The sequence below is a fragment of the Electrophorus electricus genome, chromosome 10, assembly GCF_041902795.1.
Source record: "Electrophorus electricus isolate QZ-2024a chromosome 10, ASM4190279v1, whole genome shotgun sequence".
Classification (NCBI taxonomy): Eukaryota; Metazoa; Chordata; class Actinopteri; order Gymnotiformes; family Gymnotidae; genus Electrophorus; species Electrophorus electricus.
In genome coordinates this window covers 32,028,527-32,053,478 of record NC_137506.1, presented here as the reverse complement: position 1 = coordinate 32,053,478, position 24,952 = coordinate 32,028,527, and the positions used below count along the sequence as shown (strand labels likewise).

The window sequence follows — 24,952 nt, the reverse complement described above, 5'->3', positions numbered from 1 at the left end:
GATTTCAAAATATTACACCAGAAAATAAGCCAGCTAACCTCCTGTCAAGGTCATGGTTACCCTTATTGATAGCGTTCTGTCCTGTTGCTTTGTACATATTCTTGAGGATGTAAAAAGTGAAGGGCGGTACCAGTATCATTGCACTGCCACTGCAGATTCAGTAGTTGCTCTCCAGGTGACACCAAGGTGACACACCCACACCTCCCCATGTGGATTATCTTTGTGCTCATCTGACAATCTCAAATATATCAGAGTAGTAAAGCCCTGATACCAAATACATTTTACACATTTGTAGTAAAACAAAAAATTAAACAGATGTGTGAACACCATCATGCAGACACAACTAGAGCCCTGGCTGTATACGTGGAGAGCATCACACCAATGGCAGTCAGCATGACTAAGGACTCCGTGGTGGAAAAACAACCAGGAATGTATAAACATGCCCTTGTAGCAATTCAACACAGTTGAAGTAATGCTGCATAAGTTTCTGATTTTTAATTTCTCTGTACTTGATGTATGAGACAACAGGGTTATGACTTTTCCTAACAAGGGGAGATGCAGCATATTCAACCCAATAAAGACATTGTATGTATTCTTTTGCATGTCATGTCTCTATGATCCCCATCAGTAGATCAATATTAACGATACAGTCCATGATAAACTGCCTGGGTTCACCTCTAACAGAAAACTTGCTAAAACGTGCACACCATGAAAGCGTATCCTTTCTTTTATTGAGACTTTTTCAAAGCCAGAATTTTCAGTGAGGTTCAACAACTCGAAACAACTTTACAGTTACAAAAAAAATATATGGGGCAGAGAGAAACCAAAGAAAGTATGCAAATAGGTGTGGTTTTTTTTTTTCTTTTTTTTTTTTTCTTCAGTGTGACAGGAAGCTGCATAAAAGTTGTCGCTGACCAAAGCCACGGCAAGAGGCAGCTGTAGGGTGTGTGTGTGTGTGTGTGGGTGGGTTGGGTGTGTGTGTAAATGTACAGGTGCATGCACACAGGAGCTCACACACAATGGTCATCTGTTGCTCATGCGATGGCCACCCGTGACCGCCCACACCCCACCACCCACACAATCCTGTCACTACGGAAGTTATGATCAAGTCTACAAAGGGATCTTCAAACTACCAAGGTCAGTTAATGGCTTCCCTTCATTTAAAAAAAGAAAATAAGGGTCATGAAAAAGGCGAGGGGAGGGAGTCACTTTTCTGTAGATGCATGTAATCATTGCTGTGGGTGAAGAGAAAAGCAAAGATCATGCTAGAATAGGAAGAAAAAAAACCCATATCACAAAATTTTAAAAAGGAAAAAAACCCAAAAACAATCCTATGAGAAATTTAAACAATTTGTACATTCTAAAGCTGAACCAACATTAAACATTTTTAAAAATAAGAAGGGGGAGTGGGGGGTGACTTTCAGGACTGGGGCGGAGATAGCTGGGCTTTGCGCATGGAGCGTAGCGCTTTCTCTCGCAGGTGTTTCTCCAGGTCATCCAGACTGTCCTCTACTTCGCTCTCTGATTCCTTCAAGAAAGGTAGCATTAATCACAGACTGCCCCAGCACAGGAGGAAGACGAACACTGAGTATTCACTTACTGGACTCTCCAGAGTATTGAATCTGTTCTGATTTCAGTGAACACACCCCCCCACACCAACTACTTTATCAGATACCCCAACACTCACTTTAATGGATGCACACGTCTTACAGGTGACATTTAACACGTACTATTACTTGGTGGCCAGAGGGTTGTCGTGCTCAGTTTTGTTAATCACTTATAGGGTGATTTAATCACAGGTCACTTTCTGTCCACACCACATTTTGGTTAATCACAGCAGTGGGTGTGATGTGTTAAGTGAATGTTTCTGCAGCTACCCACCTAGCAGTTGACAGCAGCTTAACACACATCCAGTTCTGTGGTTATTAAAGGACCGGTAAGGACTTACAGGACGGCTACAGTATCTACTTGGAGGATTATTGTTTACAGGATGCTTAACCAGTCACATATGGCGGAACTTGAAATGGAGTTTCTAAATGGACGCATACAAAGTCCATAACTAACCCAACATTTTCTTAACTAAGGGAGACGTAGTAACTGGTAAGGTCAATCTTAACGCACAAATCCATTAAATGGATCACATCTATGGCGTATGTGTATGGCTCTACTGGACCGCCAGCCTTCAGCAGATGAGAAACGCATACTTCACCTTTTTCTGGTCAGATTCGTGGTCCTGCTCGCCCGCCGCTGGACCCGCCCCGCTCTTCTCCTTCTTATGCTTCTTGTGTTTCTTGTGCTTTTTCTCTTTCTTGTGTTTCTTCTCCTTTTTCTTCTTCTTTTTCTTCCCACCGTCTACATCAGAGTTCTGAACAATAATCGGGGTGGGGTTAGAAACACTGCTTAGCTCATTTCCTCCCCAAGTCTTCAGATAAGACAGAATTGAAACCAACCAACCAACCACCCACACCCACACCCACACCCACACCCACACCCACACCCACACACTTATTGGAAGATAAAAAATAAATAAATAAAAATCTTATTATTTGGTTGAAGTTGGGGGTGCAGGCAAGGATGGCAATTGAGTCCGTCCCGTTTCTTATGAAGCCAATTGAATAAGCCAATAGAATAAATCAAACTGGTTTACTTTTGGTCCTTGACCTTTCCTCACCTGGTCAGAGGGACCTTACCTTGTTGGGGGAGGGGCTTGGGGAGGCACTGCTGGCCTTCTTGGCTGGGGGTGGCGGTGATCCGCTGGCTGAGCGGGTGGGAGAGGGAGAGGGTGACCGCGAGGCAGGGGCTGGCCGTTTCTGAGCCCCAGAGGTTGCCAACGAGGCTGCTGGGAAAGGCGGCGGGGAAGCGGAGCGCGAGCAAGACGCGGGTCTCCTCATCGTCCGCGGGCTCTCAGAGTTTCTGTAGTCGGAAGGAGAGAAGGAAGAAAACTTACACAACCACAAGGAATTAAAATAAGGCACACCCATATTGGTTTTATGAACAAAAATGTAAATATATTTGTACACTCCAAGAGGAAAGATTACATCAGAAAATAACCAGACAGCCTCGCTGGTTCCTTGGTCATGCATATACCTTTGCATCTTGTGTGACTCTGGTGTGCGGGACACCCTGCGTATGGGTCTGCCGTGAGCAGGGGACTGCTGTCGCCTCTGTGGGGGAGAGCTGGAGGGCGGGCGCCTGGCCAGCGGGCTGGCTGAGCCTCGGGCTCCGTGCCCCAGGGGTGGGGAGGAGCGGGGCTCCCTGGTCTGGCGTGCTGCAGGGGGCAGCAGGGGGCTCCGGCGATGGCGTGGCGGCGGCGAGGCCGAAGAGGGTGGGCTGCGACGTTTCCCGGGGCTGCATGCACGACCGCGCTTGGGAGAGCGAGAGGGCCGGCGCTTGGAAACAGGGGAGGGAGAGGGGCGGCGCTTCTGGGCGGGGACAGGGGAGGGGCTAAAGCGACGCTGGATGGGAGGCGAATAGCGTCTTGGGGTCGGCGAGCGACGGCGAGGAGGAGGGGAGGGAGACCTGTAAGAAGACAAAGAATAAAGCAGGAAAGTTAAACGAGTTCTCAGAGATTACTAAATGAGTACTGAACAGCAGAATGCAATTCTGAGTATTTTTTGCTGGACAGTTCCCCCATATTAAGCCAGCTGAATCAAAGATGACGAGGTTTATGGAACGTTCCAGAATCAAAAATGAGCAGCGCACCTGCGTCGAGGAGGAGGGGACGGAGTCCTGCGACGTCTGGCTGGAGAAGGCGAGCGATGACGCCGAGGTGACGGAGATCGTCTCTTCCTGTATGGGGAAAAAAAAAAAAAAAGTCATATGAAGTTAAGGAGCACAGTGCTCAATATAAGCACACAAGCACAATATTTCTGTACCAGTTTTATTTCAATAAAACCTTTCTGTTCTTTCTCAGACTCAGAGTGAGCTGAGCACAGTACTAAAAGTGCTAAACAGTTCTTGGCTTACACATTACTCTAATGCATGTAAACCAATAGGAAATGCTGCATTCGCCATTTAGGACGACAGCCTCTTAAAACTCTATGGTCACGTAGCATCTTAGACAGGGACACCCAAGTCTCAGCCTGGAGATCCACCTCTCTTCAAAGCGAACACGCCTGATCTAGTTCAAGCCCTTCAAATAGCATTTGAATATTGGAATTGGGCGAGTTGGAACTTCACTCGGAGTGAAGTTGGGATCCTCTGATTTCGAGGAGTCTTTTCACGCTGCCAATCTTAGCAGACACACTGATCATCTGGGGAGGCGCAGGACTACATCGTTACTGAAAACGGAGATGTGCCCACACTGCCCACTTTAAACGCCTGGCACACTACCTCGGCGACGGGTCCCTGTGCCGTCTCCTAGGTGATGCAGGAGAGTGACTCCGCCTCCTCCTGATCTCGCCATTCCTGGCAGAGGGCCCTCTGCCTGGCCTCCTCGGGCCTTCATCTTCTGAGGATGAGGATGAGGAGCCTGTCTCTGCAACCAGACAGGAAAAGAGGCAGACAGCATGCATTACTACCTGGGTAAGGTACACAGAAAGAGGCCATCAGCCAACACCCGTACTATCAGGAGATAAGCACACGCATACGTTAACACCGCGTGCACGAGCGAGTGTGTGAAGTGACACGGACTGAGGCAGGCAGCGAGCACCTGAAGACGACTGCTGATTCTGCCGGCGGTACTGTCTCCTCTGCTGGACAGAGTCTGCTGTAGCTCCCTTCCCCACCTTATCCTCCTCTGGAATGCAAGGCAGAGAAGGACATTTTCAGTGACTAAGAAAACGCAAACACACACGCGCTCCTCTGTAGGAACCGAAGAGTATCAGAACACCTGTAACGAACAGCTGTAAAGGCTGCAGTCTTCTATAGACCAGATGGGAGTGACCATGGGGTAGTCAAGGGGCATAGACAGCTCAGATTTACTAATCCTGCCCTACAGCAACATAGTACAAGCCCTCAGTCAATATTTAATAGATCGATCGGAGCTTTGGTCACAGGTTGCCCAAGTACTGACAGGGTGAATTAAGAATTTCTGCACACTGAGCACTTTTTTCCACTCTTATGGGAAATACATGCTGCCAGTTTATAGCAAAGCTGGAACCAATCATAAGCAAGGTGGCTTAATTTAAGGTGGTCTTGGACTTAACAAGCACTACCTTAAATATGAAGACAGTTCATGGGTTTATAATGGCAAAGGCCTTCTTCCAAACAATCATCTTTCCTTGAATCTGTCAATAGCTTTAGCCAGTGAAAGGAAGTCGTGAACTCTGATGGCACACCTACAGGGCTACACACACTTCTAACAACACTACATACACCCACTCACCTGATTCCGATACATCCGACCGTCTGGGTTTTGGAGCGGGAGACGGTGATTCGTTTCTTCCACTAACTCGACGCTTTGAACCTGAAATTCATACCATAAGCACTGAAGCTGATTCATGGCACAGTGAAAACACGACATCTATAAAAGTCAACAATCAACAGGGTCACCGACGTAAAGGAGAGCTACCGCATACAAAAGACAGTGCCGTCCAGCTGCTCCTTAAACGGCCATGTTACACACGCAATCAGTTTTACTACACTGGACAAACAGAGCAATCTCTCCCAAAGTAGTGAAAGTAACAGAAAAGGTTTGGACTGTCAGAGCTGATTCAGAGCTCGGTCCCTGTACCATACAATCTGCACTAACTCCAGTGTCCAGGACACTGAAACCCCCTGAACCCACATAAGTGGAACAAACTGACAAAACGTTGGTCCAATTGATCATGTAGGTATGGGTTCATGTGACTTAAGTTGAGCATTTCACTGTTTTAAAACAATTTAGGCTGCTGTATGCCTGACAGGCAGGAGTTACCTGAGGGGCTGGCATCAGGGCCGGCAGGGCTGCGGTGTCTGCGAGGCGGGCTGGAGGGCGGCTCAGGGTGACGGGGCTGCTTTCTGGGTGGCGTGCCCGACGCCCGCTTTGCTGGTCTTTTGTGGGGCGAGCGCGAAGAAGAGCTGCCCGAAGATGACCGAGAACGAGAGCGCCGCCTGGTGGATAGAAAGTGGATGGCAGTGAAAACACAGTTGGAAAGAATGTTTTGGGTAAGAATCCCAAAACTAAAACAAATTAGTTTGCATGCCCCATATAATCATATACATTAGGTTATGAAACACCGATGCTCTGAGAAGTCTTGCATGCTGAGACAGAAAAATCTGAAACTCAGTAAAGGAAACAAGAGGGTGCTTACCATTCACCAAGTTCTCTTAGGCACACGGTCAGTGGATCTGAGATTAGTACCCCAGAGCGCACCCCAGTCACACCACATAAACAGACGATAGCGTACCTGCGGGCAGGTGAGCGGCTGCGCCTGTGTCTGGGGGGAGGGGGTCGTCTGGGAGGACTCCTGCGTCGCGGGGACACACGCCTCCGTGGGCTTGATTTGCGGCGGGGGGAGTAGGACCTGGAAGGAGGACCAGATCAAATCAGCAGTTCATGACTTGCCTCAAGTAAAGTTAACCACAAGGTCATACACAGAGTGTTCATTTTATTAGGCACACTCACTCTACAGCTGTAACTATACATTACCAGTCAATTATATGTACTCAGAGGTTAACCTGAACCATACCTTAACCATTGAGGCATGTTTACTTTCATGAATGCCTCGTTTTGAAAATAAGGCAGGCAACAGCAGCTCAAGCCGTTTTCTGCATACAGTATGTAAAAATGTATTTATATACACTAAAAGTATCCATGACCACTGAGTAAAGTTGCCACAATACCAATTTTTCTGTACTGATCCAAAACAAAATCCTTGCATATAAATATCACCCAATATTCATATTCACCAGATACCAATCCGATATTTCATTACATTAAAAGCCACCATCGGAGTTGTGGTTCAGCTGTTTGTGTGAAACTTTCAGGCTTTTTTTTGGAGCGAGATGTTTGCTAGATTTTTTTTTACAGAGATCAAGCATGTATATGAAATAGATAAGAGTATTAAAAAAACAAAACAAAAAACAACAACAAAATTTTGCGATCATAAATACCCAATTTCAGTACATGGTATCCAATCAGTACCGTTTCTACCACTGTTGAAACCCTGGTCAGTCATGGTAGAGGCCAATAGATTACCAGCATCCAGAGGATACAGGACTCCATCGCAGTCAGCTGATTTCATCTTACTGCCAGAACTTAATGATAATGTAAAATGTATAGCAGCCTATGGCACAGGTACAGAACGCCAATGTACCTGATAAGGTGATTACTGCGTGTGTTGGCCCTACCTGGAGCGGGACCTGGGGCGTCGGCGGGACCGGGGCGAGCGGGACCGGGTGCGATGGCGTGGACGATCTCGTCTCCCTTCCTTCTCACGCTCCCGTGGCTTCACTTTGTCCTCAGTCTTCGCCACTTTCTCCGGAGACACAGCCTTTGCGATCTCAACCACGGAGTCCGGCTTCGCCTCAGGTGCGAGGTCGCTGGACAAGGAGAGTGGACATGAGAACCGTGCTAACAAAAACAAGTCCCCACCAATAATGGGCACTAAACTGGGTGACGAGGCTGGAGTCAAGATATGGGATCTGGGAGCTGTTATCACAGAGCTTCCAGACAGACCACATCAGTTAATTGAGTTCTGGAATTTTCTGATCTGTGTGTGTGGAATATTTTTAATAATATTATATTTTATATATCTGAAAATTATAGGTGAATATATACAGTTTACTGTAGTAAGAGATGTAGAGATATTCAAAAGTGAAGTTCAAAGAGTTTCAGACAGAAGACAGAAACTGATGAACCGCAACTGTTCTGTTTCTCTGGAAACTCTGTACGTTATATTAAAAATTGTATCTCATTTTATATATGTACCAAGACTGTGTATTAACATTTGCTCAGATCTAGAAATTTGTACATGCATATTTCATACTTGAGTTTCCTGATCTGAGCAACAAACCTGACATTACACTAATAATCAAATGCACATTACTTGACTACCTCTCACATTCAAGAAAATGAAGAGTATATCTCAAAAAAAGAAAAGAAAATTTCTATAGTCACCTGGTAGAGGAGGCCTCCTGGATCATTGGTTCTGGCTTGGAGCTCTCCGATTGGTCAGGCTCTGGCTGTGGCTCATTTTTGTGATTGGGTGGGCTGGGGGTGTGCGTGGCTAGAGGGCTGGGTTTGCGGCGAGGTGAGCGAGAGTGACTGCGCTTCCTTTCCCGTTTCGCCGGAGAACGAGATTTCCGCCTGCAGTCAAAAGGCAGCAGCATTAGAACAGGGTGAAGCCAAGAAAAGCAGAGGCCTATAATATAGAACTACAGCACATTAAAAAAGAGCATGTTGGAGGGAGAAACCCACCGCTTGGGACTCTTGGACTGAGCTCTCTCCTTGAGCTCCTTCTCCTTCTTATCTTCATCCATCTTCTTCAGAGTGGCCAATTTCTCCTGTTCGATCTAGCAGGTCATGAACCATGTGTCAAACAAAGCATTTGCCTCTTCATAAAACTACTACAAAAACACTTAGGAACATGCTGCAGGAACTAGTTGATAATTCTGTTTACTTTTTTGTGAAACCTATGAGACCAGGACTGGGATCTTTGCTTAGTGCTGGTTGTGTGTGTCTGTAAAAGCACCCGTTTCCCCATGCAGGTAAGTTTCACCTGTCGCACCTGTCTCTGCTTGATCTCCTCCTTCTTCTGCTCAAGGAAGGCCGAGGGGATGCCGGCGATGTTCTCCTGGGCACTCAGCAACAGGGGCCAGAGGTCCTTCATGAACTCGCGAGCGTTCTTCCCGTTCAGGAAGCCAGTCAAGTTTATCTGCATCATTTTACCATCTGGATTCTGCAACATACACACCAAGGACAGAGAGAAAACTTAACGCGGCCACAGAACGAAAGCAACAACTGAAGGATGGGCTCTGATGGCCAAGCCTAACATTTACCCTTCCTACACACAATCAGGGAGCAAATACTTAAGGAAAAGACAACACTGGGTATAAACAGGCACTGCTGCTGCCTTCTATGCTTAAGAGTCTGATTTTTGACTGATGGTCCGAGTGTCTTGATTTCAAACTCATTTAAAAACAAAACTAAGAAACTAATCAACAGGTTTCCTGAAATGCATGCATTACTTTTGTCTGGTCCTAAATACCATCCTCCTTGTAGACAAAATGAAACAAATGCAATAAATCAAAACTTTTTCTCTTGCATTGCAAGGGCCCCTCCCCCACATCTCCTACTCCCCTACTGTTGAGACACAGCAGTAAACCCACAGTACAGAGTGTGTCAAGACCCCACAAAGCAAGTACAGTCCCGATGTCTTCAGAGTGCGTGTCCTGCAGGCCTCTCTGGGCTCGGGGAGGGGGACCGGAGCGCCCGCCACTCCGGAACACGCACGGACGCTCCTTTGGCTCGCTGCCGCCTCCCTACTGCTTGTGACTCAACCACCTTGAGTTTAATGTTATATCATTTATCTAAATTGCAAGAGACGAACAAGCAATAATGAGTACACAAGGCATTTCAAAAAATGTCTTTTTTTGCAATCAAAATAAGTCAAGAGCAGACAGAAATAAGGAGGTAAACTGACCAATAAAGTCCAGAAACGAACGATACATCGCTGACTTTAACATTACAGGAGCTATTAAATGCAGGAAAAGGTTGGCGTCAGGCTACATTCAGTTTTGTGCTTGAACTCCTGTTTGTTCTGCCTCGACACATCCAACCGAGGCAAGATGGTATTTTTCTGGAAACTTCTCCACAGCGCCTGCGCCCTCCCACCCCAAGATTCAAAACCACTCATAGGACACCTATGACTACTACTAACCATAATCCCTGGGGGTTGGTAAAAACCTCAATGTTTGTGCACTGTTGTGGCCTACTGCAGTGCTGTTCCTCCACTGTATAATCAAACCCCACATTAAGAGTAGTTGATTAAAATATGGAGCTCTACAGGAAAGGGTTTGAGATTTCCACATAATTTTCAGGGGGGGATAAGTTCAAATTTGCATTTAGAAGTGTTGTGGTAAATTTAACCTTTGTAATAAAGAGCAAACAACTGATAAAGTTGACACGATTCTATCACTGAATGTCAATCCCTGTTCATAACTCACCTCCAAAAACAAAGTTCATCATCAAGGGAGAGTTGGGTTCAGTGAGACTTTGGGCTCAGGTGAGATCTAATTAGGTGTTGGTGCTATACTTCTGTTGCAAGGTATAACATCCATATTGGTTCAGGCCTTTTAAATCATAAATCACATCATCATTAGAAAAACTGTTGTTCAGAAGACACGTTGTTACATATTACAGCATCTTCAGAAAGTCGATATGATTGTTTACCCATTTCTACCAGACAGAAGACACAAATCGTGTCTCACTTTTTGTTGCTACAGAATTTGTTCCAAATAAGACTTTAAGCAATGTCTGATGCATTAACTCTCCTCCAATCCCTCCAACACCCAGTGTTCAAAAGAACTACTGCACACTGTCTTCACATAACCAAAGAAAGGGGCCAGAAAACAGAATCAATGAAGGCTACCTTCTCCTCCAGCTGGTTGAAAACGAACTCTATGACGACATCATCCTCGAAGCCAAGGATCTCCGTCACTCGCTGGGTGATCCAAGGTTTGATGACCTCCAGGTTTACCTTGGTCATATCCACCTATAATAAACATTCAAATAACAAAAAGTGGGATCAGATGAAGGGATCAAATCAAAAAGCAACTTTATATTACAACTAAGTCCACTTAAACACAGTGCAAGATGATCAATGACAACAGCATGTTCAGTATATATAGTTATTCACAAAAGCCAAAGTAACTACACTTTCACAGGAGAGAAAAAAACCCATACCTTTTTCTCCAGACATTCTGCAAACTTTAGCTGCTTCAGCAACTTCTTGTGTTTGTTACTGAAACGATTATCTTGCTCTGCGCTGGTGCCCTGGAAGAAAGCGTTTAATTATACCAGTATACTGGAAACAATCGAATAAGAAAACCACAAAATGTTCGAAAGAGGCGATTAAAAAAAATGCTTTGTGTACGCTGAACCTTGTAGTGAAACGCCAAGGAACGGCCACTGCGCAACAGGAATCCAACTCCAGCTAGCTGACTACACGCTAACTGAAAATACAACGCTGAACTACGCAGCTTGCCACCTCAGCTAGTCTGTGACTAGTGTCGGGAAAACATGTTATGTTAGACTAGGTAGCTAGACGGAGACAACAGAGCAGATCAAACGTACAAGAGAGTTCGTTAGGTTAAAGTCGAGCTAGCTAGTTAGCTACACGTATTAGAGTGAGCTAACGCCAGGTTATCTTACCACGCTGACGAGGGAACAGCCGCCTAACTAACCTAGCGTTAACTAATCTGACTAATCTTAAGTAGTTAGGAGCGGTGCTTAACCAAACAGCTAGATTTTAGTATTTGCAGTCAAACTCGAACATAAGCGGCGTTACAGTAACCCTTTAGGCCTGTGGTGGGACGTCGCCATGCTAGGCTAGCTCATCCTGCGGCATCACGGGCGGAAGCTAAGATAGTTAGCTATTAGTTTGTTAGCTATTAGCTTGTTAGCTTAGCTACAGGCGCCATTTTCCCCTCGCGTTAGCCGCCAGGCTAAACCAGTTAGCCAACCAGCTCGACCCAACTAACCCAGTTAGTTAAGAAAGGTGACAGAAATTAAAATATATATGCGATCCCCAAAAAAAACTCCAAACCAAACCGCAAACAGACTGTGTTGTTCATTTGAAAGGATAACGGGATTAAAGGAAACGTTACTTACGCGGAAAAACCCCGCGTCCATTTCAGTGGAGGGTAATGAACGACTACAGCGGTGACGAGCTGCCACTTCCGCTCCTGCACTTCCGGAAAGCGCAGCCTTGTGCGTGATGCCATTTACAAGAAAACTCCTGATTACTACTGATATAATAAAACTATCGAAGCAGTTATTTATTTAGTTAGTTAGCTAGTTATTTATTTGTTTGTGATATTGAACAACAAAATAGATGGGCTAAAGTTTACTGATAACCTGAATATAAAATGGTAGCGCTGTAATGACAGGTGCAGTTTCGGGTGTGCAGCTGAACCTAAACAAATGTAGCTCCCAGTTGTGCTTTATTTGATGCATTTCCATTTTATTTACCTTTTAAAATGTATTTACATTTTCATCCAGTGGCAATCATTTCGACCTGACAGTAGTCCGACACCAGCTATTCGCTTCTGCCTGTGCTGGGCAAAGTGTTAAAAATTTATACCGACCTGTTTTTACGGGGTCATATTATCTTGAGTCTGATTCTTCTCAAACAGGCATTAATGGCAACTGTCTACTCAGTCGGTGGAGGAATAAAAAGAGCCCGTTGTTTTGAGTCAGGTTTCCTTGCAAGCCCATAACTGAATGGAAATCGTAGGCACAACAAATGACAGGACAGAAGAACATAGTTTAAAATTTACTTTGAAAGGGTTGAATTTTTAAGTGAAAGAGTGATGAGGACGTCCGCACCTTTTGATGCTTACCCAGAGAGACGTGACATTACACATCAGACGGGGACTATTCAACCAGACAACCCTGTTTACATCATTCCATTAAAGAGACATACAATTATTTTGTTTTGCCGGTATACTCAGAAAATAATGTATTTAACATAAGAACTTTTATGTGGTGTTATATATAGATGTTTATGTAGGTTCCACAGAACAAAAAATGCAGGCCTGGTCTCTCTAGAAATTATGGTTTACTAGAGCTTACATCCGGATAACTCAAAATATGTCACCAAACTTCACCAAACAAGATGTTCTCCTTCTCTACTCTAAACATTCTAAAAATGTCAGGCATAGTACTGTGTCGTTTAGCTCCATTATTCATTTCACGTCCATAAATAATCAATTACACAAAAACATACATCATCAACTCTTACAAGGTTGCTTATATATATAGGAACAGGTGTGACACATGGGAGGGGTGTAGTCATGCATATGAACACACACACACACACACACACACACACACACACACACACACACACACACACTCACACACACACACAGGGAGGCGTCTAGGAGGAGGGGGCCATGCCGTGACAGTTGCTTTATTATCATCATTAATTCTAAATGTAATAAATAAAAAACCTTCGGGCCATTGCACTTTGTGTTGTACTTTGTGTCCAAATATCTTATTTACATAATAGGTTTGAGAATGACACTTGACATGTGTACAGTAAGGAACCACAAAATAGATATACCACTCTGCTATGCTTCAAATCCCCTGTGGAGAAGCATGTATTTCAGCATGGGTTTCAGCATACCACCCCATGAAACAGTGTTGAGAAATATGTTGTGCAGTGCACTTTTAGATGTTATCAACTACATATTCTCTGCATAATATTTTTCTAGCTGCATCTCTGAATGTTAACCTGGTAAGTTTAACAGTTCTCCACAACAGTAAAATTAGGATTACAATGTTAAAATATCTTGTAAAGGTTTTGCTGCCATTCCATATCACAACTGTTGCTGTTAGGTTTTCCATTTCATGGTGCCAATTTTTTTACACACTACATAGCTGCCAAATGTCCTGTACACAGAATAACAGACTTGCCAAAAGAGCAACACTTTCCAAATGTGCTCAAGCAACTACGTTTAGGTATGTCACGAACGTCATAGGCTAAAAAGATTCACTTTGCTTGGCCCAAGCATAACACTTACTGGTATGCTTAATTTTTTTTTCTCACATTGGTCTAAGATACAGAGGCTGCCCAAGAGTTGAAAGGGAAGGAAGTATGTAATTAGACTTTTACTTCATCAGGAGTTCTTCCACATCAAAGCCACATCCTGCCATCAGTATACCAAAGTCCCCAGAGAAGATCACAAGCAGACCGTACCATTCCTTAAAATGCATAGGCCAGACACACACACACACACACACACACACACACACACACACACACACGTGCGCACGCACGCGCACACACACGCACACACTGCATGAGAGAAGCCTCCTATTAATTTGTAATTAGTATTGTATTTATTGTGTTTTATAAAATGTGATTGAGTGATTCATATTCATGAGTGTGTTTTGTGTGCTTTTATTCTGACTTTAAAGAAATTCTCTTTGCCCCAGGGTGATCTGTTAGCTCTGATGGCTGACTGTGTTTAAGGAGTATTAGAGTGGATGAAGCGTGCTTATTGTGTTGGGAGTTCTCCGGTGGCTGCCGTGATGTTCAGAGTTTTTTGGTCCTGGATTCACTGTCCCTGTGTGACCCACACAAATCGAACAGGTCTGGAGGTGTAGCTGCAGGAGACATGTGGGACTTGTTTTTTGAACTCTTGTACAGCTACTGTTGAGGCCTTAATTTTCTGACATCCTATATTGCATTTAAATGGGGTTCTGTTTATATTTGTATGTATTTTGTGATAAATTTACATTTGCTGCTCCCACATCTAACGGAACCCGCGCTGCCTTGGCTAGCAGAATCCTGGTTGGCCACTGGGTGGAGTAGTGAGTTAAATATCTGGGCCACATACACACCAACACACCAGAGCAAATGTTAACGTCTTTTCGATAGTCTTCAGCAGCGCTGCTATTGTCAGCTGTGTTTCACACCCATCTGTATTTTAATCGTGTATATAGTAATGCCCGCATCAGTTCATCACTTCATCCCTGCATTCATCCAAACAGCAGTCATGCTGACCAATTCTGGGAGTGCCATGAAAGATCTGCAGTGTCGTCTGAACGCAATGAGGAAGTACACAGGCAGTTGTAAACAAAAAACCCAAAATTTTAGCACTGCTAATAAAGAATAGAAGTATGCATAAACAGTTTATGGGACTGGTTAGAATATGCAAATTAGTCTTTTGCAAATTAGCCCCCACTAACTGGTCCATTTAAGGTTTTGTACATTCTAATGCAAAGCCATTGTCAAAAAATAAAATGTCTTTTTCGGGTGAAGTATTTGTTTAACCAGTGGTGGATTGATTAGCTTACAGTAAGCTAGCTCATGGCTATCTAATATCTGCTTAAATAGATTCCCTCTAAAGTTCTCTGCATGCCTCTTAGTAACAAACGAAGCAATGCATTGGTGTTAGACCTTTTCTTGGAGGAAGGAAACCTTGTCCTGGTCACCATTCCACTAGCTCATTTAACTCTGCTAATAAATATATTTTTTTAGAATTGTGGAGTGAGTGGAAGCAGGCATTTACACCCTTCATCTTTCAGTGTTTCTCCTTTAGGAGTCTTTTGGATCCTGTGACATCACTGCCTTATGACATCATTGCTCCATGACATCATGGCCGTGTACCTCACTGGCCTATGCCACCACTGCCCTATAAGATCAGTGAGTTATGCCATTACTATATTACCCAGAATGGCTCATGTCTTCACTGGTCTGAGTTAATTGGTGATGAGCTCACCTTCATTGAGGCTGAGATCACATAACACAGACAAACGGAAATCCAAGCCATATTTATGGTGGCGATACTAACAGCAAGATTTTGGTATCACCGTACCATTGACTATTAAAAACTGTTAAGCTCATTACATATGAAATCTAAGGAACATGTGTACGCAATATTTCTAAAACCTCAGCTGGGTTGGTAAAAGATGCCATATAACGATGTAAAGATGTGATGTAAAATCTCTGACCTCGTCCGCTAGCTCTCCCTGGACTTTGGTAACACCATATTCTGAGACTGTTAACTAACATTATCTAACTGGAAAAGTCTTCCCAGTCTCCTTTGACTGGTTTTGTGGACTCCCCTGTGAAAAGTACATTTCTAGTTATACTTGAATGAATCACAGATGTCAAGTGAGTTATTATTATTATTATTTTTTAATAATAATACATTCTGTTTACAATGGTTATTTTTCACAAACCCACATGTTGGGCCTAAGTGATCACAGTGCAAAGAGGGGCAGGAAGTAAATCACAACTCATCTATGGTCAGAAAAATACGTCCTGAGCGAACTGGACAAAGGATCATCAGCTCTCCTAGTAATATTTAACATTGTACAATTCCACAAACAGACTTTAGATCACTGTAACGATGTGGCCCCTCCCTCCTCCTCAAACATCTCAGTGTGTGTGTGTGTGCATGTGTGTGTGTTAGTCAGTAGTGCCATGCCCTCTCGTGTCGTCCACCTGATCCTTGTTGTGTGTAATTGTCTTGAGAGTGTGTGTGTGTGTGTGTGTATATATATATATGTCTGGTGTGGTGTTGTATGTTTGTTGGTGTTTGATGTACTTTAGCATGTGTGCCAGAACAAGCAAGCTGCCCTGGGTGGCTAGCATAGAGGCATCTTCTTCAGAGGAAGACACTCCTCTCCCTAAGGCGAGAGCCCCCAAAGCGCATGCACCTACGCCTAAGCCTCGTGGAGGCAAAAAACCAGCGACACCAGTGCCTGCACCAGAACCGGGCAACATGGCTGGTGCGCTTCCCAGCGCGCATGCACCAAAATCGGGACAGACGCCGCTGCCCAAGCCAGCGAAGGACAGTCCTCTCCAGGCTGGTCAGCCGATGACTGGTGGACTGGCTGGGGTGGCTTCTCCCTTCCCCGGACTACTGAACATGTGTGGTGGTGTTCATGTGTCTTTATCTTAGTCCCGGTATTCCCCCCCCACGCTCCTGCTCGCGTTGGCCTGTGGCGGACTGCCCAGTGGTCTCGGGTCCGCAGCCCGCTAGGCTGGTGCGCCGGGAGTGGCGCCCTTGAGGGGGGACTCTGTCACGATACGGCCCCTCCCTCCTCCTCAAACATCTGTGTGTGTGTATGTGTGTGTGTGTGTATGTATGTCTTGTGTGTTGTTGTATGTTTGTCGGTGTTTGATGTAATATAGCATGTGTGCTAAGTGTAGGTGGTCTGTTACTAAAATGTTTGTTTCAACATGCCTCGTCCCCACGTCCTGCTTAAGCCTTCTAACATCACACACTGTCATTTCAGCTAGTCAGTTCCATTTCCTGGAACATCAGAGAGGAGAGCAAAACGTCCTCCTGTCTTGAGATCATAATACAGTTAATTCATCCATGAGATTCTCCACATTAGTGAAGGAGTCATGTCGAGAGAGAGTTGTGTGTGCGCATCCCTTGGGTCTGTCTGTCTCTTTGCGCTCTTTCACAATAGTCCAGATCTCTTCTCGAGCCTCGTCCATGGTTTGGGCATATTCTGTCCACCTGAGGAACAGGCCTGCACGGAAACCAACAGAGAAACAGTGAAGGCCTGCTTTAGCCAGCCTACGATCTTACAGACATAATGTTACTCGAACCGGCCTCGTCGCAGTCAGCTAACGTGTAAAGGGAAGAAAACGCAGTTTCCTCACCACAGAAAAGAACAGTTGCATCACCGCAAATGTTTGGTAATTTCAGTTAGGCACAGAAACATTGTCCAAATTCCTAAGGCAAACTTCAAATCTAACAAACATAACATAAAATCTAAATGTTAACATACAACATATCAAGCCTGAATATATCACACCTCCATTCATTAACCTTTTCCTCAGCTGTCATATACCTGCTTGTGTGAGTCTTCATTCCCAGCTCACATATCCTAACAATTCTAACACTAATAGGAATGAAAGGTAGTGAGTGTGTGATGTTTCAGGCACATACCAGTCCACAGCTGTAGGGACTGGGGGTGCACAGAAGGCCAGATAGCCAGATCTGTGGCCTCATAAAGTGGGTTCACATACTTCTCTCTCTCTTCACGCCGTAACAAGAACTGGAACAAACAGTGAGTGTTTTCCTTCACCTGCAAAGCACATCTTCAGAGGACAAGGACAGAGCGGGAAAGCATGGGAGAGAGGAGGGAAATCAGAAGAACTGGTAGGCAGCACTCCCAGGACACGTTTCCACACCTTCCACACAGTTAACCAATTTTATTTAGCTGGCAGGAAAATTATAGTTCTATGATGATAATTTGAGAATCTACCAAACAAAAACCCAGACACCAGAGTAGTAAAAGCAGACAATGGTTCAATGGAAGATGACGGAGAGAGTGTGTGTGAGACTGCTAAGAGTGACGCCCCCTAGTGGCTGACCGCTCCTGCTCGCTGCTGCAGAGGAAGGTGCCATAGTCCGAGGCGTAGGCATCCTGAGCCAGACGCAGCAGCAGGACCTCACTGAACTCCAGCGCCAACGGGAACTGACGGCCCAGCTGCCAGGTGGCGTCCAGTAGCAGCAGGAAGGCCGGGCACTCCTGCCTCAGCCGGGCGTGGGAGTGGGCGGAGTGGGCACAGCGCTGGCGGAACGGGTGGCCCGCCTGGCACACACACAGGTGGGGGGCAAATGAGGGCATACACACCTGGGTACTACACTCATCATGTGGTAATGAGCAGATGAACACACACGTTTCATTTTAATGACTGGAAAAGGTTATAATGTGTATATGAACTAAGATGTAAGGGCTACAACATGTATTCTAGATTTGTAACATGTCTTATATCTTACATAGTTTTAATAATACTTTAATAGGTCAGTTTGGACATGCTTCTACCTACCTACACACACACACATGGACATACACGCATAACATATGAAATTATAGGCAAGCACATTTGTCTAGCTGGTAAATCAGCCTTCCTAAGTCACATGTACCTCTGCAGGTGTCTATGCAGTCTCACACACACACACTCACACTTCCTCACCTGTACCCACTCTCTTTCCAGTAGCTGGAGGAAGCCCCTGAAAGTTCTGGAGGCGGGGTCTAGGATGAGTTGAGCCAATGAGGTCACAAGCAACGTGGTGTCCGTCCCCTCAAAACCATGTACAAGCACTGAGTGACCATCCCTACAAAAACGTTAGGTTAAGACCAGTGCCATGGGTCACAGAGCAAGATGTTAAATCTTAGTTTGGGGTACCAGGTGACATTCTTATTTTCTTATTTTGTGGTCCATTATTTTGGCACACTGAACTAAAAGGTTTGGCCAACCCTGAGGAAGACTACTGACAACAGGGAAGTGAGACCAGAGGCCAGACCCGATTCACAGAGACCAGACACAAACAATAGCTTACAGAAAAGAGGTGAGTTTTTCAAAAGTGACGGCGCACAGAGATCATCACATGATGGTAATACAGGAGCTGTATAAACTCTAGAGTTTATGCTACGATAACGACACATCACAAGCAAACAGCTGATAGTAGCATTTTCCAGACCAGAACAACAGATCCCAGATAGAGCTCACCTCTCCACGCACTCTGCTACCAGGCCGGCTGTAGACAGCGCGCTGTGAACGTGCGACAACCATTTTGAGTTCTCCAGCTTACTTAGCCAGCGGTCCATATTCTGAGATGGGTCACCACATGCTTCTACCAGCTTAATTAAGCTCTCCTGCAAAACTTTACCTCTGAAAACACACAAGCACACAAACACACTGTGACACTGATCACTACTCATCAATATTTGCCCCATGAAGGTTAATAATGTAGACGCAACATAGCTTGACCAAACAACCGTGGCTAACACTGTTACTTGGTCTTTCCATCCATGTTAGCAATATGAATATTTTTTAGGTAAATCTGATCTAACAATAGTCCTACTCAGTTAGGTGCACTTCTCTAGCTGGTAAACGGGCCTTCCTGAGTCACTCGTACCTCTCCAGGTGCCTATGTAGTCTCCTCCAGGGATGGTAAAAGGCTTTGGACTCAAACCCTCCTCCTGCCATCCTGGCCTGTTGGGCCTGCTGGGCAGAGCGTGTGTCTATGATGTAACCCATCTCTGATTCGTCGATCGCTGCCTGGAGGAGGAGCTCATCTTCCCTACACCGCTTCCTGTTGGCTCCCGTCATAGGCTGGCTGCTACGCATAATCACCTTGGTGACAAGTTTAATGTTTTTTAACTTCATGGCTTGTTTGAATAGAATAAATCCATGTTCTTGATTTGTTTTTTGGAAGGTTATTTTCGTTTTGTTTAACTGGCCCTTTGTTCTTCTGGGTGTGTGGCCATTTGGTGCACCTAGACTGCACATTAGGTCATACCCCCATGACTCTGCCCCTCCACCTCACCATCCCGTTGCTGCGGTGATAGTAGCAGAGCACGGGGAACCGGCCACCCTGACGGAAGCTTGCCGCCTTCGCCAACGTGATGTCATCGATGGCGCAGGGCACGATGACGGTGCGCGGGTATGACATGCACACCGAGAAGTTCCTGTTCACTTTACTCAGCCTCCATCTGTCCCACTGACCAACAGGAACACACGGAGAGGTGAGCTTGCTTTCGATTGTACAAGAAAAACAGGCAATAAATGATAATTTACACAAATATCAGGCATTATTGGAGGATATAACTGCAGTGGGGTCTCAGTGGTGAAGGTACTGGACTAGTAATCAGAAGGTTGCCAGTTCAAGTCCCACCACTGCCAGGTTGCCACTGTTGGGCCCCTGAACAAGACCCTTAACCCTCCATTACTCAAGTTGTGTTCAGTCAGAAGTGTAAGTTGCTTTGGATAAAAGTGTCAGATAAATGCTGTAAATGTAAATGTGGTGTTTCCGAGTAAAAGAGGAGGAAAAGTGAAAGGGAGTAACAGAGAGAACAGGAGTAGAGAGAAGGGAGGGAGGACAAGAGGAGAATGACAAGAGATAAAGACACACACGCACACACACTCACGCACACACACGCACACTCACTCACATACACACACACTCACGCACACACACACACACCAACACACTCACGCGCACACACACACCAACACACTCACGCGCACACACACTCACACACACACACACTCACGTGCACACACACACCAACACACTCACACACACCAACACACTCACTCATGCACACACACACTCACACACACTCACACTCACCAACACTCTCACTCACGCGCACACTCACGCACACTCACGCACACGCACACTCATGCACACTCACGCACACGCATGCGCACGCACACACACACTCACACACACACACACACACGCGCGCACACACACACACACACACTCACGCGCACACACACACCAACACACTCACACACACCAACACACTCACTCACGCACACACACACTCACACTCACCAACACTCTCACTCACGCGCACGCACACTCACGCACACACACACACACACTCACGCACACACACACTCACGCACACACACACTCACACACACTCACGCACACGCACGCACAGGCACACGCACACTCACGCACAGGCACACTCACACACACTCACACACGCACACACATGCACACACACGCACCCACACACACACACCAACACACTCACTCACACGCACACTCACGCACACACACACACCAACACACTCACGCACACACTCACGCACACACACCAACACACTCACGCACACACACCAACACACTCACGCACACACACACTCACGCGCACACACACACTCACGCACACACACACACTCACGCACACACACCAACACACTCACTCACGCACACACACTCACACACACCAACACACTCACACCAACACTCTCACTCACGTGCGCACACACACACACACACACACACTCACACCAACACTCTCACTCACGTGCACACACACTCACGCGCGCGCACACTCACGCGCGCACACACTCACGCGTGCACACACTCACGCGCGCACACACTCACGCGCACACACAAAGAGCCAATAATTTCTAACAGAGGATGATTCCCTAGCAGCAGAACACACAGAAGCAGTCAGAGCACCCAGCTTTAGCAGGGAGTGCTGACGCTCACATAATGCCTCTCTTCCTGTGGCAGTGTCACAGTTGGTCTCACACATAGCCCACACCAGGAATCATTCACTTCCTGTGCCAAGCAAACTGCTTCCTGTTTGTCTTCCTTTAGGAGTTACAAATCATGTCTTAGCTAGCATCTGCATGAGTGTATGTTTGGAATGGTGTTTATGAAGGTATGTGTGTGTGCATGCGTGCGCGTGTGTGTGCTGTAGATGAACTCACCAGTCTCTCTGTTTGCGCATACTGCTGCTGTGGAGAGGACAGGCCCCAGGGCTCACTCAGACTCAACTCTCGAGGGCGGTGGAAAAATGGATACAACTCTGTCACGCTCTCCAAGGAGGAAAGAGCCTGAAAAATCACACACACACACACACACGCGCGCGCACACACATACACACACACGCGCGCGCGCGCACACACATACACACACACACACACGCACACATGCATACACACACACACGCACACATGCATACACACACACACACACACACGCACACATGCATACACACACACACATGCATACACACACACACACACACATGCATACACACACACACACACACACATGCATACACACACACACACACACACACACACGCACACACACATAAACCCAAGGAAAACATTTTGGGCTAACAGTGGCTAAGGGCTGATGTTTTGTGGGTGTGTATGTGTTATAGGGCCCCACTGGCAGCCCAGGCTAAACAAATCATTTTAGCACAATGTGGTTAATCTGCACTTATTTAAATACAAGTACAGTTTAAATTATAATATTATGGGAAATGTCTTTCACTAAAACAAAATGAGGGAAGGACACTAGAGGTTAGTCATACAGGACAAAGTTAGACGCTCATTTCAACCTTCCAGAGCTACTAGCTATGATAGAAAGTGAATTCTGGCTGATTCCCGGCCGACCTCTATGGAGCTGGCAACGTTGAGGCACTCCTCCATGCCTGGAATATCGAACTGGAGAATACGCAGGTCCTTGCACTTTATGACGATTGTTCCTGAAGACCCAGATAACCCAGTCATTCTGCATATTACACACACACACACACACATCATATCTTATATTAAGCTGAGAAAAGTATGAGGAAGCAGAAAAGTCCAACATCTTATCTGTACCATCATGGCTTTGTTTCCTCCCAAAGTACACAGAATGCTGTGGCCAGTTTAACGCTCAGCCTACATTCAGACAGAGAGAAGCAGGAAAGCAGCACACACGTGGTTTGGCCTTTGTGTGAAACAGTCTTAGCACAGTGCGACAGACAGGAATCCTCAACCACCGTATGCAGTCTGCCTCACAGCGGGTGCTGGGAGACACGGAATGCTCTACACGTGTCTGGTTCTGTAAACACGCAACAGCTGGGGAAGAAAAACACATTTCAGTCCAATAACGTGAACGAGCATTGCATTGCTGCTCTCAGCACACATTAGTCTTTAATACTGACCGAGGCTCTGCCCCACCGTGGCCTTCCAAACACCCACTTATCTCCAGTCAGCCTCAGGTCAGCGGAAAAGGATCATGCTCAGGGACACAGACGCGGTATAGCGCGAGGCACGAACGCTCAGGCGGACAGACGGGAGGCGCGAACGCTCAGGCGGACAGACGGGAGGCGCGAACGCTCAGGTGGACAGACGGGAGGCGCGAACGCTCAGGTGGACAGACGCGGTGTAGCGCCGAGTCAAACCTTTGGCCTGGGCCAGCGCTGGGGTACTGGGGGTATCCTAGTAGGTTCTCAACGCTAACATGGACAGAGAGGTGAAAGTGGCGTTAGTGAGGAGGGTTAAAGATGTGATACACAGCACTTATCTGGTTTGGAGTTTGTTATTCTGGGTGCTGCTGTTAGTGCACACCATCATGGTAGTTAAAGCAGGCCTGGAGCTGTAAGTGCCCTCAGTAGCAGGTCATTCATTCTCTACAGTTATAAGTTCTTAGACAGAATGTGTCACCATGTATTATCTGGTTGTAGTTAATAGTCATTGTAGTCACTGTTTGAAAAAGCAAGCCGAGATAAATGCTACCCATACTCCAATCTTATTCATATTTGTACTTACTGTTTAATGCAATACTTTAGGAGTGTCTAGCTAATTAAAGATGCAAACATGTGAAACGTGCAAACAGAACCTATTGGTGAGTTGGTGAGCAAATGAGGAGTTATGGAAGGCAAAGAAGATCAGAAGTCCTGAACAGTGCAAGGTTTCGGAGACAGGTGCCAGCTCACCTCTTCTCGATGGCGTCTACGCTCCTGAGGAGCAACAGAAGTTGGTAAGAACCCTCCTCTTTTCTTTCGGAGAACACGAGATGGTGGGCAGTAACGCACAGGGTCCCTTTGAGCGCCGGGCGAAGAGGAAGCTTCAAGACAACGTCGTCGACGTTAGCCGTCTTGATGTGCTCGGAAAACTCCATTGTCATCGGCGCGACTCAAAAGCCCGACACTCGTCTTCCGCTATTCACTGGCTGCAGTAAAGTGGTCTTAGGCGTTCCGCCCCCCATCTCCACGCATGTAGGCTACATCCTTTTTTGGTATAGCCTAGATTGATCGAAATGAGACTAACATTGGTGCGACACGGACCAGATCTCCTTGATAGAGGCTATTACTCACGAGCGGTCACGAACCCCTCCGGTGCAGGCCAGCTGAGGCGCGGCAAAACGTTTGGTCAGTTGATACGCAGACTGCTAATCGTGGTACTTTCATTTTCTTTCACAAGCAGACCCATGCTGAACTTTACTTTGCGGTAGAAGAAGGAAATTAAACTGTTCAAACAACAGCCTGTTAGTAAACCGTGTTTTTCTAGCTGATAGGTTGTTCATCACAGTACTGATACAAATCTGGAATTTCCACTGTGGAATTTCCTTGTGAGATTTTGTTTTTCATAGCATTGCTACATAATAGAGTTATAAATAATAATGATAATCAAAATAATAATAATAATAATAATTATTATTATTATTATTATTATCATTATTATTATTACTACTACTACTGTTATTTTTATTATTAGTCACGTTACGCGCCCCCCCCCCCCCCCCCCACGTCTCTGTGCGTGTGTTCGTTAGTCTGTAGTGCCACGCCCTCTTGTGTCGTCCACCTGATCCTTGTGTGTAATCGTCGAGTGTGTATATATCTCTCTTTCGTGTATGGTCGTATGTTTGTCGGTGTTTGATGTACTTTAGCATGTGTGTTAAGTGTAGGTGTTTTGTGTTAATAAAACGTTTGTCTCAACGTGCCTCGTCCCCGCATCCTGCTTAAGCCTCGTTCCGTCTTATTATTATTATTATTATTATTATTATTGTTGTT

At 45.8% G+C, this 24,952-nt stretch overlaps 2 protein-coding genes across 9 annotated transcripts; both read right to left on the bottom strand.

The window, feature by feature from the left end:
• Positions 1 to 709: 709 nt before the first annotated feature.
• Positions 710 to 11,867, bottom strand: srrm1 (serine/arginine repetitive matrix 1). 5 transcript variants are annotated; one of them, XM_035532728.2, is made up of 17 exons: positions 11,756 to 11,867; positions 10,829 to 10,918; positions 10,515 to 10,637; positions 8,643 to 8,822; positions 8,342 to 8,436; positions 8,042 to 8,230; positions 7,273 to 7,464; positions 6,330 to 6,446; positions 5,858 to 6,033; positions 5,327 to 5,407; positions 4,652 to 4,738; positions 4,333 to 4,477; positions 3,703 to 3,789; positions 3,088 to 3,519; positions 2,691 to 2,913; positions 2,210 to 2,365; positions 710 to 1,528 (listed from the first exon to the last, which is right to left on the bottom strand). In XM_035532728.2, the coding sequence occupies exons 1-17, from the start codon at positions 11,774 to 11,776 to the stop codon at positions 1,421 to 1,423; spliced, it is 2,502 nt and encodes an 833-aa protein (XP_035388621.2). In that variant the 5' UTR covers positions 11,777 to 11,867; the 3' UTR covers positions 710 to 1,420. The 5 variants fall into 5 exon arrangements, with proteins under 5 accessions (XP_035388621.2, XP_035388623.2, XP_026884576.3 ...); XM_035532730.2 differs by having other exon boundaries at positions 710 to 1,521; XM_027028775.3 differs by having other exon boundaries at positions 8,652 to 8,822.
• Positions 11,868 to 15,787: 3,920 nt separating this feature from the next.
• zgc:154055 (myotubularin-related protein 9) lies at positions 15,788 to 24,457 on the bottom strand. 4 transcript variants are annotated; one of them, XM_027028766.3, is made up of 11 exons: positions 23,876 to 24,457; positions 23,342 to 23,395; positions 22,566 to 22,683; positions 21,870 to 21,995; positions 19,957 to 20,130; positions 19,546 to 19,763; positions 19,137 to 19,298; positions 18,600 to 18,741; positions 17,994 to 18,214; positions 17,566 to 17,717; positions 15,788 to 17,143 (listed from the first exon to the last, which is right to left on the bottom strand). In XM_027028766.3, exons 1-11 carry the CDS (start codon positions 24,064 to 24,066, stop codon positions 16,962 to 16,964), a joined length of 1,740 nt encoding a protein of 579 aa, XP_026884567.3. In that variant the 5' UTR covers positions 24,067 to 24,457; the 3' UTR covers positions 15,788 to 16,961. The 4 variants fall into 4 exon arrangements, with proteins under 4 accessions (XP_026884567.3, XP_026884570.3, XP_081578363.1 ...); XM_027028769.3 differs by lacking the exons at positions 23,342 to 23,395; positions 23,876 to 24,457 and adding exons at positions 22,776 to 23,015; positions 23,102 to 23,317; XM_081722237.1 differs by lacking the exons at positions 23,342 to 23,395; positions 23,876 to 24,457 and adding exons at positions 22,875 to 23,015; positions 23,102 to 23,317.
• Between the last annotated feature and the right edge of the window lie 495 nt (positions 24,458 to 24,952).

Bases quoted from the DNA above. Each gene is read 5' to 3' on its own strand.
- zgc:154055 (XM_027028766.3), bottom strand. From the start codon at position 24,066: ATGACAATGGAGTTTTCCGAGCACATCAAGACGGCTAACGTCGACGAC. The intron at 19,764-19,956 runs GTGAGGTGGAGG...CTTGTCACCAAG, and splicing joins ATCACCGCAGCAACGGGATG to GTGATTATGCGTAGCAGCCA. The intron at 17,144-17,565 runs GTATGTGCCTGA...GTTTCCGTGCAG, and splicing joins GTCCCTACAGCTGTGGACTG to GCCTGTTCCTCAGGTGGACA.
- srrm1 (XM_035532728.2), bottom strand. From the start codon at position 11,776: ATGGACGCGGGGTTTTTCCGC. The intron at 8,437-8,642 runs GTGAAACTTACC...ATGACCTGCTAG, and splicing joins AGCAGAGACAGGTGCGACAG to ATCGAACAGGAGAAATTGGC. The intron at 2,914-3,087 runs GTATATGCATGA...TTCCGACTACAG, and splicing joins GAGTCACACAAGATGCAAAG to AAACTCTGAGAGCCCGCGGA.